The sequence below is a fragment of the Canis lupus genome, chromosome 8 (assembly GCF_011100685.1).
Source record: "Canis lupus familiaris isolate Mischka breed German Shepherd chromosome 8, alternate assembly UU_Cfam_GSD_1.0, whole genome shotgun sequence".
Lineage (NCBI taxonomy): Eukaryota > Metazoa > Chordata > Mammalia > Carnivora > Canidae > Canis > Canis lupus.
In genome coordinates this window covers 59,922,776-59,940,320 of record NC_049229.1, presented here as the reverse complement: position 1 = coordinate 59,940,320, position 17,545 = coordinate 59,922,776, and the positions used below count along the sequence as shown (strand labels likewise).

General features: G+C 48.6%; 1 protein-coding gene across 2 annotated transcripts in view; it reads left to right on the top strand.

Annotated features, from left to right (window-relative positions):
- The first annotated feature begins 10 nt into the window (after positions 1 to 10).
- KCNK10 (potassium two pore domain channel subfamily K member 10) overlaps positions 11 to 17,545 on the top strand; it is a 133,590-nt gene continuing 116,055 nt past the window's right edge. The window contains exon 1 of one of the 2 annotated variants that reach the window (XM_038545496.1): positions 11 to 243. In XM_038545496.1, coding sequence (XP_038401424.1) covers positions 201 to 243 — 43 coding nt within the window. In that variant the 5' untranslated portion in view covers positions 11 to 200. Of the gene's footprint in view, positions 244 to 3,413; positions 3,792 to 17,545 lie in introns of those variants that run through there. The other variant, XM_038545495.1, reaches the window with a different exon arrangement.

Genomic DNA, 17,545 nt, shown 5'->3' with positions numbered 1-17,545 from the left:
GCCCTGTGCCCCCGAGCGCGCCCGGGGCTGCTGGCGGGGCTCGGCCGGTGCGGGCGGACTCGGCGCCACGACGCTTTGTTTTCCTGCCGCAGGAGCCCGGGGCGCCCCCTCTCCCCGGACTGACCCGCCCGCGGCGATAGCCATGGAAGTTGCGGCGGCACAGACGCTCCGGGAACCGCTCGGCGCGGCTTCGGGCTTGGATGTTGTGTCTCGACGCGGTCCGCTTCGTTCCTCCTCCTTGGGGTAAGTGGACTCGAGTGCGTAATAGCGAAGGGGAGGCATGACGGCGGTCACACAAAGGGCTAATGTGCTACGTTGTTTTTCTTGGGGTGGTTGGGGTGCGGGGGTGACTGTCCCTTGACACCTCTCCCCCCCCCGCACCCCCAAACCCCGCAGTGCATTCCACATACGCAGTTTAGGAGTTGGACTTGATTTCAGGCACATTAGGGGACGGGGGGCTGGGATTACTTACTTACTTAATTTTTGGTGGCTTCCAACCCCACTTGTGCTGTCCCGAGGCTGGGCAGGGAGTAAGGAAGTGGGGGAAAGAGAGAGCCCCAGGGGGTGAGGGTGGGGGATGGGGCGAGTGATTTAGCAGAGAGATCCTAAGGGCCTATGACTAGGGCAAGTCCTAAACTACCTATATCAGGTGCTCCAGACCCCTGATCCCCCTTCCTCACCCTGGTAGGTCCCTCCTCAGCCTCCCTAAGCCCCCAAATAACCATCCTGCTGATGCTTTTCTGGGGAAAGGTTCTCAATAGGGCCCAATATAACTTCTGAGGAAAACTTCCTATCTTGTCTCACAAGACCTGCTTGATACATGTTTGTTGATTGACTGAATGATGCACCCTAAGGCTACATTTCGTGCCATGGGAATTTGCCTTTGATAGTGAACTAATTCCCTGGTGGAGGCCTCAGGGCACCAGGGTAGTCCAATTTATTTTGCAAAACAGGAAGGGCTGGCATCCAGGCTAATATAGTATATACATCTTTATGACCCCAAAGAACCCATCTGACAGCTTCAGGGGCAGGTTAATGGGTTCAGGGACCAGATGAGCTCCCTTGGGTTTGACATTCTGTGTTGTGACCTTGGGTGTGTTCCTTTACCTGTCTGAGCCTTGATCTTTCCATCTGTAAAATGAGGCCACTTACAGCCTCTTCAGCATGACACAGGGAAGATAAATGGAGAGAAGGATGAGGCTGTGAGGGGCCATTTGATACATGTCAGTCTTGCTCTCCTATCCCCGGAGGCTTCGGGAGACAGGCTATCTTTCTCAGGGAGCACTTCTCTCTGACTCAGATGCAGGTAAAAACATTGCATTGCAGTGACTGGGCTGGAACCCTCCTGCCTGTGAGTGGGGGCAGAGTGTTGAGGAGAGGGCAGAGTGAAGCTTTGAAGCCTATCTTAGGAGCTTTAGGAGCAGCTCCCTTTGGGTTTTGGGGCAGAATTTGCACACATATTAGTGTCTCTGGGGACATTGCTGGAGAAGCAGAAATTCCTTGTTTGTCTCATTTCCATGTGTCATCATCCTCTCAGCCTTTTAGTAGAGGGAAACAAAGTGTGGAAATGGAGTCCCAGGGAGGGTGGCGGTCAAGTTCCTTGGGAACCTGTGTCTCCCCAAAGGGCCGAGGAGTCCAAGTAGTGCCAGGTGTGCCTGAATGGGGTCTGCAGAGAACTCAGGGTTCTAGTCCCATCAGTCTGTAGGATCAGTGACAAAGCACTTACCAACCCTTTCCACAGATGACCGTGGACCTCTGTGGGTCTTGCCCTGGGACTCAGAAACCTGGATGTGACAATGGGGGGAGGATGATGAGAAAGATGCTGCTGTAACAGGGCTCCCAGAAGACTCAAGGTGCCCTAGAGTGGCATGCATCCAGAGAACAACTGCCAGTGTAGGGCGATTAGGACCACAGAGGGCAGGCTTGGTGATGAGCCAGGTAGTCACTTCCTCCTTCCTAAGTAAGGCAATGACAAATCTAGCCGGACCTCCTGGGCGCTAGACATAAGACTCATGAAAGCAAGGTCTATATCTGTGTGGTTCTTTGCCCTATCAGCAGCACCTGGCACAGCAATGGCACTTAGAAGGGGTTCAAGAAATCCGTCGAGTGGACAGTGACTGGACAGTAATTTAAACTACTTTCTGTCCAACACTGCCTCATGCAGCTTATGCCTTCCTTTAGCAAGTATTTCTTGAACATCTACTATGTGCAAGTCTCCGTTGCTAGGAGCCCGAGTAATTTGTAAGCATCATGCATATCAGTACTTCGAGGGGCCCATTCAAGGGCATCTCAGCACCCCCTGGCTCTTCTGGAGGTCGAGGCCTCAGTGGGGGTAGGGGAAATGCGCCAGGTTCAGCGTCTCCCCGGGAACAGGTGCGGGGTCCCTTCGCACTGGCGCCTGCTGGGCCCCCGGGCTGCCGGGCTCCCGGGGCCGCTGGGTCTTGGCAACTCCTCTTCCCTCTGGAGCCGCGGCGTCTCTCCGCAGCGGCCTCCCCCACCGCGCGGCGGGTAGCCGGGGAAGGGACCGGGCTGCGCCTGGGGAGCCAGCTTCCCGGGGCGGGGAGAGCTCAGCCGACGCCGAGCGGCCCAGAACAAAAGGCTCATGGCTGGCACCGGCCTCCTCCGGGTGCGCTGGGGACGCGGGTTCGGGGCGCGGGCTGGAGTGGGAATATGAAGTGAGGGAAGCAGGGGGTGCGCGTGTGCGCCCAGGGTGGGCGCGGCGACCGGCGGGCAGCTCCGAGGCCGGGGTCTGCGGCGGGGCCGCGGCGGCCCTTCCTCCGCCTCCCGCAGCGCCTTCCAGGCAGCCAAGCGTGTCTCCGGCTGCAACTCCACCGAGCGCGCCGCGGCCGCCTCCACGCGCGCCTCCACGCCCGCCGGCCGGCCGAGCCAGTAAGTAGCGCGGCGCCCGGCTCCCGGCGCCCGGCTCCCGGCTCCCCGCCCCGGCTTCCGGCCGCCGCGCCCCGCCCCCCGCCGCCCCCCGCCGCCGCCCCGCGGGCCAGTCCGCCGCCCCGCGCCCCGCGCCCCGCGCGCCTCCGGGCCCCGCGCCCCCGCGCCCCGCGCGCTCTCCCGCCGTGGCCCCGCGTCTGCGGCGCGCCGCGGGGAGGGTCGCCCCGGCCGCGCGCTCCCCGGGTGCCGCGCCACCCCGACGTCCAATGGCTTTCGGGGGGTGGGGAGTGGGGGGCGTCGCCCGGGGCCGAGGAGCCGCGGCCGGGGTGGGGCGTGTGCGCTGTGCGCGGCCGAGCGCGGCTGACGTGCCCGCCGGAGCGCGCGCCCGGGCAGTGTGTGTGCGGGAGTGTGTGCGCACACGCCTTCGGGGGCTGGGGTGACACCGCAGTGGGTTCTCCCTCGCGCCGGCCCTCCGGCTGCTCGGCCCCCCCCGCCGGCCCTCCGGCTGCTCGGCCCCCCCCGCCGCCGCCGCGTTCGGGGAGCAGCTTGGCGCTTCGATCCTCCCGAGCTTCGCTCTGCATCCGCCCCTCGCCAGTCTTACTTTTCCTTGCACCCGGGGAGGGGGCCCGCAGCTGACCACCCCCCGCCGGCGCCGACCCCTGAGCCGTTTCCAGTCCCTCCTTAGCCAGTCCTCCCCACTCATCCTCCTCTGGGGTGCCTCCGCGAGCCGGTCCAAGGCTCCCCCATCCTTGGAAATTGTTTTGTTGGACTGCTGGACCGAGGCGTGTAAAGCTCGAGGACTTTATTATTCTTTTGATTCTTTCTATTTCCTCCCCTTCTGGGCAACGGAGCAATGAAATTTCCAATCGAGACTCCAAGAAAACAGGTGAACTGGGATCCTAAAGGTTGGTATTTCCTACTTTTGGCGGCCCTCGCCCTGCCTCCATCCCCTGCGTGCGCGCGCCTCCGTGAGTGGAAGGAGGCACTCTGGCTCCCGGCAGCGTGTGTCCTGAGGCTGGAAAATGCGCCCGGGAACCGCAGCGCGGGTGGGAGGAGGGCGGAGGCAGCGTGGGTTCCTAACCCAGATAGTGCCTGTCATTACCACATAATCATTGTCCCTCCTGGATTGTTTCAAAACCTATTTAAAGATACACCAAGCCGGCTGTTTGGCTTGAAATCACACCAAGTGTCGGTATTTGCTTTTGACTTCATGCGTGCGAGTGTGTGCGTGTGTGTATGTGTGTGTGTGTGTGTGTGTGCGTGTGTGTGTCCTTTGTTTCTGGTGATCTTTGTCTCTCTGGCAGATGGGTGGGGTGCCTCCCCCTGGACCTGGAGCTGCGCCGCCTGCCCAGGGTGTCCTCAGTGGGGAAGGTTTCCTGGCAGCAAGTGGAGAGCTCAGGATCTGCAGCCACGGTCCCTGGAGGGGGCCCTTCTTGGAGGGCATGTGGGATAATGGAGCCCACGGGGCCTTGGGAGTCTTCCCTCAGTCTTATTACCAAAGCAGGCAGCTAGTTTGGCTCAGATCGGAGTAGAAGTGGGGGGGAGGGAGGGGCTTGCGAGAAGGGTGGGGTCGGCAGGGGCTGGGGAGGGGGCGCGCAGTGTGTCCGCCTGAGCCGTGCTGTGGTTCGCAAGCTCTTATCAATGTTGGACAGTGTCCCCTTGGCGCAAGAGACAGAGCGGCTGAGGCGGATTTGTTGGAGCCGAGCTCCACCACCGTCTCCGTAATTAGCATACAGATGTTACGGTCCCTCCTGAGTGACTGGTACAGGAGCTGAACAAGTTGAAACCAAGTGTCCAGTTTTGACAAGAATGCGCTTTATCCTTGCTCTCAGCTCCTCATAAGCTGGGTCGGTCTAGGCAATACCTCTGTGTGGTATTGGGTTGAAATTTGTTTGATGTATGCTTAATGTGTGTGTGTGTGTGTGTGTGTGTGTGTGTGTTTTTACGAGTGCATTTATCCTTTTCTCCAGACCAGAAAAGATGAAACCCACTTATTTGTTGAGTAAATGTCTTATAAACTGGCTATTACATAGCATGAGTGAAGATGCGTGTTGTTACACTTTACTACAGCCCAAACCCAATCCAGTTTTGTCTGTTCATCTCTGGAAAGTGTGCCTTAGTATTTTATCTTATTTTACTTTATTTTATTTTTTATTTGATCCTTATAAAAACATATTTATTGAATACCTACTACTTAGCAAATGCTATCCCTGGAGATAGAGTCAGAACAGTATAGACAAAGCCTTCTTGGAGTTTTGTTATTATTTATTTATTTATTTATTTATTTATTTATTTATTTATTTATTTATTTATTTATTTATTTATTTATTTTTTCAGGCGCGGGGTCCACTTCTTGGAGTTTATAGTGAGGGAAACAGACCTAAATCAGTCAATGCACGGAAGAGTGCATAATTACATGTTTATGTACATTTCCCAAAAGAAAGCATCAGGGTTTTAAGAAAGTGATAGAAGAGATTGACAAGGATCAGTGAAGGTGGGTCGTCAGGGAAGGTAGTCAGACACTTGTATCAAGACCTGGAGGATATATAGCGATGATGCAGCTACTGAGGAGGTGAACTGATGCAGAAAAGGGAACAGCAAGTGCAAAGGCCCCGAGACAGAAGGAACATGTGTGTTTGAGGACCTGAAAGGCAGTTTCCATGGCTAGAATGGGAGTAAGGGAGCAGGTGTGGCTGGTGGATCCAGAGGGTCAGACCCCCAAAGCCTCCTGTTGTTGCAGGTAGGGCAGGGTTGTGCAGGTGGGGGTAGGAGTGTTGCCTTTAGCTTAAGCCACCGAAAGGTTTCAAGCTGAGGAGTGACCTGACCTGAACTCAGTTTCAAAACAAGTGCTGTTGTAGCTCTTGTGGATGTGAGGGACCAGACACCATGGTGACGTATGTAGACCAGGGCGGTGGCTGTGGGGATTCACATTGGGATCTTCGAGGGACTCTGGTCGGGAGGGAGGGCTGTGAGGCATGCCTTGGCTTTGAGAATACATTTCTGTATGATCATCATTGTGTATATTTATATCACAGGGATAAACACAGATGAATCCAACATTTTACAGCCTGACACAGTGGAGAAGTACACAAGTAGTGTCTCCAGTCATAACTGATGGTGCTAAAAATGAAAAGATTCCCGTGGAAGGACCAACATTTAATGAGAAATCATTGCATGCCAGGTGTTTTAGGCACATTATTTCATCCACTTATTTTCATGATGCTTATCCAGTGGTGTATGTGCTTGCCCCCCCCCCCCCACCTGATTGCCATCAGGATACCACTAAGCTACCTCCCGGTGAGATGCTCTGACTTCATGCACAACTGTTCTTGTAGGTGGGGGCCATGGTAGTCTTTCCTAGACCCGGGGGTGGAGGTAGGAGGAGAGTAGGGCGTGAGGGAGGAGTATCTCACACCTGTATAGAACTCTGTAAAGTGCTTTACACACATTAAAAAGCAAACGACTTATTGTTTTTTTCCTTTTTTTTTTTCAAACGGCTTATTGTTAGCTAATTCATTGCACTTTGACTAGAAGAATACATTATTTAATATTCTTTATTTAATCTTAGGAGGAAGATGCTGTCCTGATTTTACAGGTGAGGGAACTAAAGAACAAAGAGGTTGAGTAACTTGTGCAAGGTGACGCAGCTAGCAGATGGAGGGGAGGAGTGTTGGACTAGAACAGGGGTGCTTATATATTCTTTGAGTCTATCTCTTAAGTCTGTCTCTTAAGTTATTGAGATCTCTGACTCTTGTCTGGTGAGGCTCCTAGAGCTCAGGGACTGGGGAAGCTTGTTGCAAAGAGAGAGAAAAGAATAAAGAGGGGTTGGGGGGGGGAGGATGGGAGGGTGGGAATGGAGGAAGGGAAATTGAAAGAGGAGAAGGAGAGGAAGGATGCCTTTCCCACCCATTCCTTTCTCCATTAGCCCATCTGGCCAAATAGCATCTCCGCCCGTCCCTCGGGTGGCCCAGTCACTGGCCACTGGACAGACTTTAGGTCTGTTCTTTGGAGCTTTGGGTTTATACAGATCGAGTATGGTTAGCAGGGCAGAGAGGAAAGGGAGCCTAGCATGATAGTAGGAAAGGGGACTGACGGTTCTAGGGACTGGAGTAGTAACAGATTTGAACCTTCAGGTGGAGGTGCTCACACATTGTAGAAGGAAGTTGCAATTAGGATGTTTTGCTTACATCCCCATTACCTGACAATTTAGTGGCACAGAATGAAGGTGGATTGAGAGCAGATTGGTTTTGATTGCACTTGCGTGAATTAAGCGAAGCACTGTCAAGGGGTTTAGGTGCAAAAATAAGACCTAACTGTAAAATGATTATTCTCTGCTGAGCTGTGGCCTTTTTCCATATTTGTAATGCTGAGCCGGCAACAAGTAGAGTTACTGCTTCTGTAGGACCTACAGAGAAGGAGACTGGCTATGTCTTGGCTTTCATAGATGAACTTACGTGCCTTTTGAATCACTGGGATCACTTGTCCATGATTTTTTTTTTTTTTTGCTGAAAATTGGGATTGGCTTGCTGTTTTTAGATATCTTAAGGGCTTTTAAAGATTTTATATGTTCTTTAATTATTTTTTGAGAAAAAGAGAGAGTGAAGGAGGAGGAGGAGGAGAGGGAGAGGGACAAGCAGACTCCGTACTGAGCATGGAGCCCAACATGGGGCTTGGTCCCCTGATGCCAAGATCAGTACCCAGGCCAAAATCAAGAGTCAGACGCTCAACCAAATGAGCCACCCAGGTGCCCCTCCTGAGAGCTTTTAAAAATCATTAAGATCAGCAAGCAATATTCCCACACATCAAGGCAAGCAGATAAACGTGGTATCGAAAACTCTGGATTTGGAGGCGAAAGAATTAGTTTCTAGAGTGAGCCATAGCAATAATTAGCTGTGTGACTTGGGGCTGCCCATTTAACGTTTCACCTTCCTCCCAGTGACATGGCCTCTTTGACCCTATCTCTCCAACCCTCTTTCTTGGTTTGACCTTCGGGCCACTTGTCTTCCTTTTGTTCTTTCAATAGATCAAACTTGCTCCTGTCTCAGGGACTTGCACTTGTGCTTTCCACTGCTTGTGATGCGTGTCATGTGACTGGCTCCTTTCTGCCTTTGGATCTCAGCTCACATGTCACCTTTTTAGCAAGGGCTTCCTCGTCCTATCTGAAGACCTCTCCTCTTGTTACCCAGCCCTGTCACTTTCTATCATGTCACCTGCTCAGTTGTCTTCCTGCCACTTGTCGTCATCTGAAAACATCTTATTCGTGTGTCTCATGTGATGCCAGCCTCCCTCACTGGCGTGTGAACTTCATGAACAGGAGCCTTTCCTGTCTCATTGACTCTTACATACCCAGTGCTCCAGGGAGCGCCTGGCACACGGTAGGCATTCGGTAACTTTTGCTGAATGGATGGATGGGTGAGGGGTTGGAATGGTGAGGATCTCTAAGTCTTCATGTGTGAAGGAAATTCCAGCACTCCTCCACACTACAAATGGCGAAGTATAACAAAGGAGAAAGGAAGGGTATCTCTAAATAATGGGGTATTGGAAAGGACGTGGATATTCCCACTTCTTGCAAGCTCCCATCTCTCTCAAGTCTCCAACAGGCTTTTGTTTCTATTCTCCCTTTCACCAGGAGTAAAAAAGGCTGAGAGGGGTGGGTGAGGTGGGTCCTGGGGCAGGGAGGTGCTTTAGCCTGACAAAGATATGGTAGGTGTCCAGTTAGTAGTTTGGCACATATTGGCCATTGACACATAGCTCTTTGTAGGTATTTAAATTCACTTAAGAAAGAGGCAAAGCTTCAGAGTTGGAGCTGTTTTTTTTTTTAAAAGATTTTATTAAAAAAAAGATTTTGTTTATTCATGAGAGACACACAGAGAGAGGCAGAGACACAGGCAGAGTGAGAAGGAGGCTCTCTGTAGGGAGCCTGATGTGGGACTTGATCGTACAACCCTGGGATCACACCCTAAGCTGAAGGCAGATGCTCAACTGCTGAGCCACCCAGGCACTCCTGGATTTTTTTTTTAAGCTGCATTTTCAGTGCATAATTTAATGCAAAATTCCAGAGAGACCTACATTGTACATGTATAGCATCTTCCAGTTTACAGAACGCTTTTTACAAATTATCTCATTTGATCTTTAAACAGCCCTATTTTTGTTGGTATTGGAACGTTCGGTTTACTGATGGGAATAGAGAGGGGAAGTGAGTGATTTGGAGGCTCAAGGGCTGCAGACAACGGCGGGGTGGGGAGGGGGGGGCAATTCAGTCCTTTTGATGCTTCTGTCCAGGATAATTTCCCTCTCGCTTTTCACCCTTCCAGGGGCTTTGTTTATCCTGCACGCTCTCCTTGCCTCTTATCCAAAAGTGGATTCAGAAGTTTCTCTGAGAGATGTAGAGGAAAAAGGCTCTCAGTCGATCCGTGGGACCTTCACGGATGGCTGTTTTTAGCAGGTCATCCACAGACTGACACTCTAACTCAGGAGTTCAGTAGAAGACCCTTGGATTTCACTTTCGCTCTCCTGGCTAAAGAGAGATGTCTGTGTGTTGTGAATGTGAGTCGTGCTCAATGTGCAAGGTCGTTTGAGCGCTGTCTTTATTAATGTGTTTCCAAACACACATTTGTACAGCTTAGATTTTCTGGAAAGAAGATCATCTATTTTTGATTTAATATCCAACTTTCAGGAGATCAGCATTCCAAATGGGATTAATCATGTGCCAAAATCACCACAATTATCCTAGAAAGTAAAAAGGAAAGATCGTTCCAAAGATCGTCTGGGCCAAGATTTGGTTCAGGGTTCTTTTCCAGCAGTGTCTGAGGGAAGTTCACCAGCCTCTTGCCAATCCCAGCGATTGCTGGGTAGAATTAAGATGGGGGCAGGTTGAGGGGACGCCTGGGTGGCCCAGTGACTGAGCCTCTGCTTTTGGCTCGGGGCATGGTCCCGGGGTCCTGGGATCTAGTCCTGCTTTGGGCTCCCCGCAGGGAGTCTGCTTCTCCCTCTGCCTATGTCTCTGCCTCTCTCTCTGTGTCTCTCATGAATAAATAAATAAAATCTTAAAAAAAAAAAGATGCGGCAGGTTGATTTTGCTATTTTGCCCCATTTCCAAAACATCTGTGCTTTGACTCTGTATTAGTTGACTCAAGCTGTCATAACAAAATACCATAGACTGGGAGGCTTATACAAGGGAAATTTATTTTCTCAAGGATGTAGAGACTAGAAGTCCAAGATCAAGGTGAAGGTGGGGTCAGTGTCTGATGAGAGCTCTTCCCTTGGGTTCCAGATGGCCACCTTCTCGCTGCACCCTCACAGTGGGAAGAGAGAACACTCTGGTGGCTTCCCCTTCTTATGAGGGCACCAGTGCTATTGAATTAGAGTCCCACCCTCATAACCTCATTTAACCTTAATTACCCCCTTAGGGTTCTATCTTCAATACAGCCATGCTGGTAGGGAAGGTTTCAACATATGAATTTTGCAGGGGACACAATTCAGTCCCTAACAGGCTCTATATTAGCATCATAAATCAAGGCACATTCAAAAAATACAGTGTGCACTTTGCAGGAAATTGGGACACTTCTGCCAACAACAGAGATGCCGTATGAAGGGTTATGTACTATAGACACAGAGCTAGGAACCCACTGTTGGCAAGAAAAAGGTTATGGAGACAGTGGAGGCTTTTTTCACTTTTAGTCCATAGAGAACTAGAAGAGTTTAATGAAACAGAATAAAGCCATTTACTGATAGCCAATTAGGAGCTTTCCGTTTGGATAGCTTCCTTGACCGCAGCCAGGAGGTGAATTAAAGGAAGAATCTTCTGCTCTACTCTGATTCTGTTCTAAAGGGCACTTCCAAGATAATGCAGACAAATGGCTTTGGTTATGGAATCTACCTAAATGTGGCACCAGCACCACGTCAGGCAGGCGTTTTCATGGTGGTCAGCAGGGCCATCCACTTTTTAAACAAAAATTTTTTAAAAATATTTTATTTATTTGACAGAGAAAGAGGAAGAGAGATCACAAGCAGGGGGAGAGGCAGGCAGAGGGAGACGGAGAAGCAGGCTCCTCACTGAGCAGAGAGCCTGGTGTGAGGCTCAATCCCAGGACTCTAGGACCAAGACTCGAGCCGAAGGCAGACACGTAACTGACTGAGCCACCCAGGCACGCTGCGGGGCCATACACTTTTGGGTTCTGGTCCTGGGGAAATTCTTGGTGGGGACTTTACTGTTTATCTAGGTCAGGCTCATGCGTGTTACCCAGAATGGAGAAACAAAAACCTCCTACTTAATTTTGAGAGCATTTATTTGTGGTTTGCAGACAGTTTGAGATTTTTCCCCCCTCCCCTTCCTAAGTGTTTGGGACTGAGTGCTATGAATTGAAAAATGAGACCTGACGTTTGAATCCTCTGTTTAGGATTGGGGTGGTGGCAGTGACGAGTGCCAGAACCCTTGGCAAGGGGGAGCTAGTGGTCATGAGGGGAATTATGTTCTCTTTCTCCTCCATTCTCAGAGCCAGGGAGGTGGGAGAGATGGGCATAAGAAGTGGAGTGGAGGGGTAGGTAGGTAGGCAGGATTTCAGGGGATTCCATTTCCTATACTACCACTAATTTTGGTCCCATGACTTCCCCCTGCCATGGAGGGGACTTTGAAACAGAGTATAATGGTGTCGAAACTTAGGCTTTGGAGAGTTCACTGCTGCAGTACATAAATCACATCATCATAGGGAACTTTACCTCTCTCATTCCTCTCTCTCTTCCTTGTTCCTTCCTTCCTTCATCTTCCTCCCCCGCCCCCGCCTTCCTACAGACTTCTCATTTCAATCACTATCTCTTGCGCAAAGGATCCTAATTTTTTGTTGTTGTTGTTCAGCTACCCAATGTAGGGGTGGTGGTAGTTTCAGTTTAAGAAGAGATGCTCAAAGAGAGTGCAGATTTACTCAAGTGTTAGGAATCTGGAAGTCATGGTGACCTTTGCAGAATGGGATATCCCCCCCACCCCCCTTTAAAAAAATTTCTTTGTATATTTTAGAGAGAGGGAGAGAGACAGCAAACAGAGGGAGGGGCAGAGGAAGAGGGGGAGAGAGAATCTTAAGCAGGTTCCACACCCAGCATGGAGCCCAATGCATGATCTTCGGACCTTGAGATCATGACCTGAGCTGAAATCAAGAGTCAGCTGCTCAACTGACTGAGTCACCTAGGTGCACCTCTGTTTGTGTTTCTAAAACAATTTAATACCAGGAAATGGGTTTCTTTTTTCTTTTTCTTTTTTAAAGATTTTATTTATTTAAGAGAGGCACACAGAGAGAGAGAGAGAGGCAGAGATACAGGCAGAGGGAGAAGGCTCCATGTGGGGAGCCTGACGTGGGACTCCATCCTGGGTCTCCAGGATCACGCCCTGGGCTGAAGGTGGCGCTAAACCGCTGAGCCACCTGGGCTGCCCAGAAATGAGTTTCTTATGTGTAAGGATACATGTAGGTCCCCAAATATAAAATATTTTAGCGGGATAAAGACAAATAGCATAACTTATCAAATTTAATGTAGTATGAACTTGACAGTCTGAATAGAGATGTTTGGTATCAGGTGTGATATTTGACAATTTAACATTTACTCACTTTTATCATATGAGATAAGAAACCAGTATCCAAATGTTTAAGAAAAGCTGATGGGAGAAAAAGCTTAGAGATGAAAGGATTCTATCCATTGACTTATATTTTCTGTCTGCAAATTTGAGGTAATCTAATGTTATTCATTTTAACCATGAACCAACCTGAGTCAGCAACCAGATTCTACTGGTTGTGAATGCCACTTTAGGCCAAAGGCATTCATTTTTCATGTTGGAATGTGAGGCCATATGGGAAGTAGTTATGGTAGATCCGGTTCCCCATATACAACCTTAAAACTTGGTAGAAGTAAATGTATATTATATTCATTTAACTTATCTTCTGGTTAGATGCTCTTGTCTCTAACAGCGATCTTAAGGTGGAAGGATCTGGATTCTAGGGCTGGCTCTACTACTCTTATGGGAAAGGAGAGAGTTGAGATGGTGATGGCTCAGTTACCTTCATGCCTTGATATTCTTAGATATCCTGGGTTCTAATTTGAACTTGTATCACTTACTAGTGGTTGATTTTGGCAAGTAGCTTCATTTCTCCATGACTTAGTCTCATCTGTAAAGTGGAGATGATGATACCCCATACATCCTTTTTAAATTTTTTTTAATTTTTATTTATTTATTCATAGAGACACACACACACACACACAGAGGCAGAGACACAGGCAGAGGGAGAAGCAGGCTCCATGTAGGGAGCCCGACATGGGACTCGATCCCGGGCCTTCCAGGATCACACCCCAGGCTGCAGGCGGTGCTAAACTGCTGCACCAACAGGAGCTGCCCTCCTTTTTTTTTTTTTTTTTTTTTTAAAGATATTTATGTATTTATCTGAGAGAGTGAGAGTACGAGCAGGATGAGAGGGGGAGAAGGGGAGGGAGAGAGAGAAAAAATCATCAAGCAGACTCCCAATTGAACATAGAGCCTGACCATGGGGCTCGATCCCAGGACCCTGAGATCATGACCTGAGCTGAAATCAAGAGCCGGCCACTTAATCAACTGCACCACCTAAGTGCCCCAACCTGTACTTCCTTGATTCGTTATGTGAATTAAATAAAGTAATATAGGGATGCGTGGGTGGTTCAACGGTTGAGCGCCTGCCTTTTGCCCAGGGTGTGATCCTGGAGTCCTGGGATCAAGTCCCACATCAGGCTCCCTGCACGGAGCCTGCTTCCCCCTCTGCCTATATCTCTGCCTCTGTCTCTCTCTGACTCTCATAAATAAAATCTTAAAAAAAATAAAGTAATATATGCCAACTTTCAAAACATCTTGGAGCACTGCAAAGGCTCCATGAGTGTTACCTGCATTATGTTCTTTTTTTTTTTCTTGTTTTTTTTTTTTTTTTGTTTTTTTTGCATTATGTTCTTATCACGGTTTAAGGGGTCCCTTGATCTGTGAAGTTAGGAAAGACTCCAGCTCCAGCCACTTGAGAAGCATGTTTCATTTTCCAGATTGTCTGGGAGGGCAGCCTATTGCACAGTCCCCCTTCCTGGGACTCTCTTCGATTGTCAGTATTCTTACCCCAGGTTTAAGAAACCTAAGTTTGGGTCAAACCAGAGAAAAGAGTAGAGAAAAAATATATAGTTTGGAGTCATAATACTTGAGTCTGAGTTCTTGTTCTACCAATGTTATTAGTAGACAATAAATTGGGCAAGTCATTTAACCTCTTTGAGCCTAAGTTTTCTCCTGGGTAAAATAAAGATTGCAGTCAGCACCTGTTTCACAGTTGCTGAGATGATTAAATGAGTTAATAAATGTGAACGAGTTTTATAAACTGTTAAGTTCTAGACCAGCATTTCCCAAAGTGTGTTCCATAAGATACAGATTAATCTCACTAGATGCTCTGAGAAAAAATGGTTTCATGGTTGGTTTACAGAATGATGTGTGCTCTCTCATTCTTTCCTGGAGAGTGGATATTGTTGTGTAACAAAAACTTTAACATTTGGTGGCTTAAACCAATGACAAATATTATCTCATAGTTTCTGTGGATCAGGAATTTGGGAACAGCTTAGCTGGGTGGTCTGGCTCAGGAGTCATTCAGTGGTTGTGGTCGGATGTCAGCTGGGGCTGCTGTCATCCGATGGCTTGATTGGGGTTGGAGGATCAACTTCTGAGATGATGTGCTTATGTGACTTGCAGATCGCTGTCAGTTGTTGAGGGAGAGGCCACACTTCCTGCCAATATGACCCTCTATACAGGCTGTTTGAACGTCCTCCCAACATGGTGGCTGGCTTCCTCCAGACCAAGCCATTTGAGAGAGAACAAGGTAGAACTGGTGATGCCTCTTACGACCCAATCTCAGAAATTACATACTGTTACTACAACCACAGTCTTTTCATTAGATGTGAGTGACTAAATTCAGTTTATACTTGGGGTGATTAAGCTCACTTTGGAAGGGAGGAGCGCTACAGAATTTGAGGACATATTTTAAAATTACCATAAGCATTTCCCCTTCTTATTCATTGGATATATACTGAGTTCCAGGTATTCTGCTAAGTGCTTTATAGCCATTATCTCATAAAATCCTCTTTATGGTCCAAAAAAAAAACAGATGAAATTATTATCCATTTTCTGAATGAGGGGACTTAGTCCTACAGAGCTTGAGTGCACAGAGTTACATTATAGTTCTCTGGCTTGAACTAGGTCTTTCTCTTAATGCTGGAGCTCTCATGTCTACCTGTACAACTCCTCTGATAATCCTGTAGTACAGAAACCTGGTTGGTCTTGTTTAACTCTGCATTTCCCACTTACCACAGAACAGTGATCCACTGAACTCCATTTAGTCCTGTTACTCCCCACTACTCAAAATGGTGTTTTAGAAAGACAGTATGATGATGATTTATATAAAATATGAATAGATGGTCTTGTAATAGATCCCAGTATATCTACGAGTCCAAGGAGATTATTCAAATACAAAAAGCATGTATCGAGCCTGTCTTGTGTGGGCATCATGCTACATGTACATCTGTAGAACATTCACCAGGAAATGACCCGCATGATAAACTCTATTTCTTCCGAAACCAGAGGCTGTGTGACAACTCATGGGCCCGCTTCTTTTCCAGATTCCACTTCTATGACAATCCCCTTCCTTTACAGATTCAGTGCCTGAAAACCCAGCCTCCTTGGATAAAGCCAAAAGAACAGGACATCCATCCTTCAGGCTGAGCAGCAGAAATATCAGGGAATGGATGTTGGGTGTGTTTCTGGAGCAGACCTTGTGTCGGAGTGGTGTGACTGAAACAGAAGTCAGAATGTAGCTAGCATGGCAGGGAGAGCGTGCTGGGGGGCAGTGGGCCCAGCCAGCACATGGAAAAAGCCACCAGGTAGAGGGTTATTAGCACTCCCTGTCGTATTTTGAGTGAACTTTTTTTGACTACCTCATTGCTTTTCCTGCACATTCTTAAAGAGAGAACTTTCATTTCCAGGAAGCAGGATGTATTTGATGCCTTAGAGGTTCTCACATTTCCAAACACTGCATGCCTGGCTCCTTCCTGAGGCAGTTTTACATTCTGAGGAAAGTTTTAGAGCTTCTGTGCCCTGGGCAGAGGAGAGTGAATACAGTTTCTTTTGAGTGCCACCATGGGCTTTGTTGAATGTGTCACTTCCCGCACAAAATGAAAAAGAGGCCCTAGGACAGAGAGAGTGGCCCCCTCCCCCTCATCACATTCTGGAGCCGACTCTCAGGCGTCTGTAACCATAGTAACCACAGGCTGAGAATTTCTCAGGGTACCGATATGCCATTGTACTCACCTTCTGGTCCTGTGATTTTCCCCTCTATTCCTTCATCTAGGAATGACCCTCACCTCCCGCCTCCACTTACCCCTGCCAAGAGAAAGACTTTTAGAGTGATTTTATCTTCTGATTCTTGTATTTTCTGAAGCCCCATTTTCACTTCCTGGACCTACAGCTGATTCATTATGATCCAGACTGAGCCACATGCACATCATTTCCTCAGCATTTCCACTTTTACTGTGAAAGACTGATCATAAGTCATCTAGTACACATACTGTGATTATACATAGATGTGATTGTAACTGTGTGTAAGGATGGTGGCTCCTGGCACTCTTGTTTCAGATAACGCTCCTGCAGTTAGGGTGGTTTAGAACTTGGGAGTGTTTGGGTTTGTTATAAAAGGAGAGAGAAAGCCAGTGAGGCACAGTAAGGAGAGTACTGGTCTCAGGAGACCCGCAGTTTGGTGCTGGCTGGATAGGGAGGTAGGTATGGAGGCATGAGAGGGTGTGGGTGCTGGCCATGTTGTGCAGGGTATAGTGGGTTATATGAAAGACTTTGTGCTTTCTTAGAATGAGGAGAAGGCGCTGAATGGCTTGAAGTGGGAGGATGACACAATCAGGTTTGCATTTTAAAGATAATTTCAGTCACTCATACATTGAATGATTGATTCAGCAAGTCTTTATGGCGGATGCTTACTATGTCCCAGGCATGGTCTGGGGGACTCACCTGGGGGACTTTGCATCTCCTTTTAAGAATCATACGGATTTTTTTAAAGAAAGATTTTATTTATTTATTCATGAGACACACACACACAGAGGCAGAGACACAGGCAGAGGGAGAAGCAGGCTTTCTGTGGGGAGCCCGATGTGGAACTTGATTCCAGGGCCTCGGGATCACACCCTGAGCCGAAGGCAGACGCTCAACCACTGAGCCACCCAGGGGCTCCAGAATTGTAGGGATTTTTAAAAAAACATCTAGGCAGGAAAAAAAGCTTCCCTTGGTATCTTTGTTTTGTGATAACCAATTCTAAACTTCTGGCTGCAAGTGGGAGGTGTATCGTAAAACGACGGCCACTGCATTTTCAATTTCTGTTAATTAAAATAATCTTTTCCCTGGCTTTGTGACATGGCCCTTGAATCTGTCATAATTTACATATCTGAAGTCAAAGAATCAATAAACCAAAAACTATGGAATGCCTGTATTTTGTGTTTCAGACGCCTTTCAGAAGCATTTGTCTATGAATCCAGCATAATGGGCCTGAGAAAAATTGCCAGCATCCCCTCTATCCCCACTGTCACTGTGTCTGGAGTGTTGAGATGCATTGTGACATTGGGG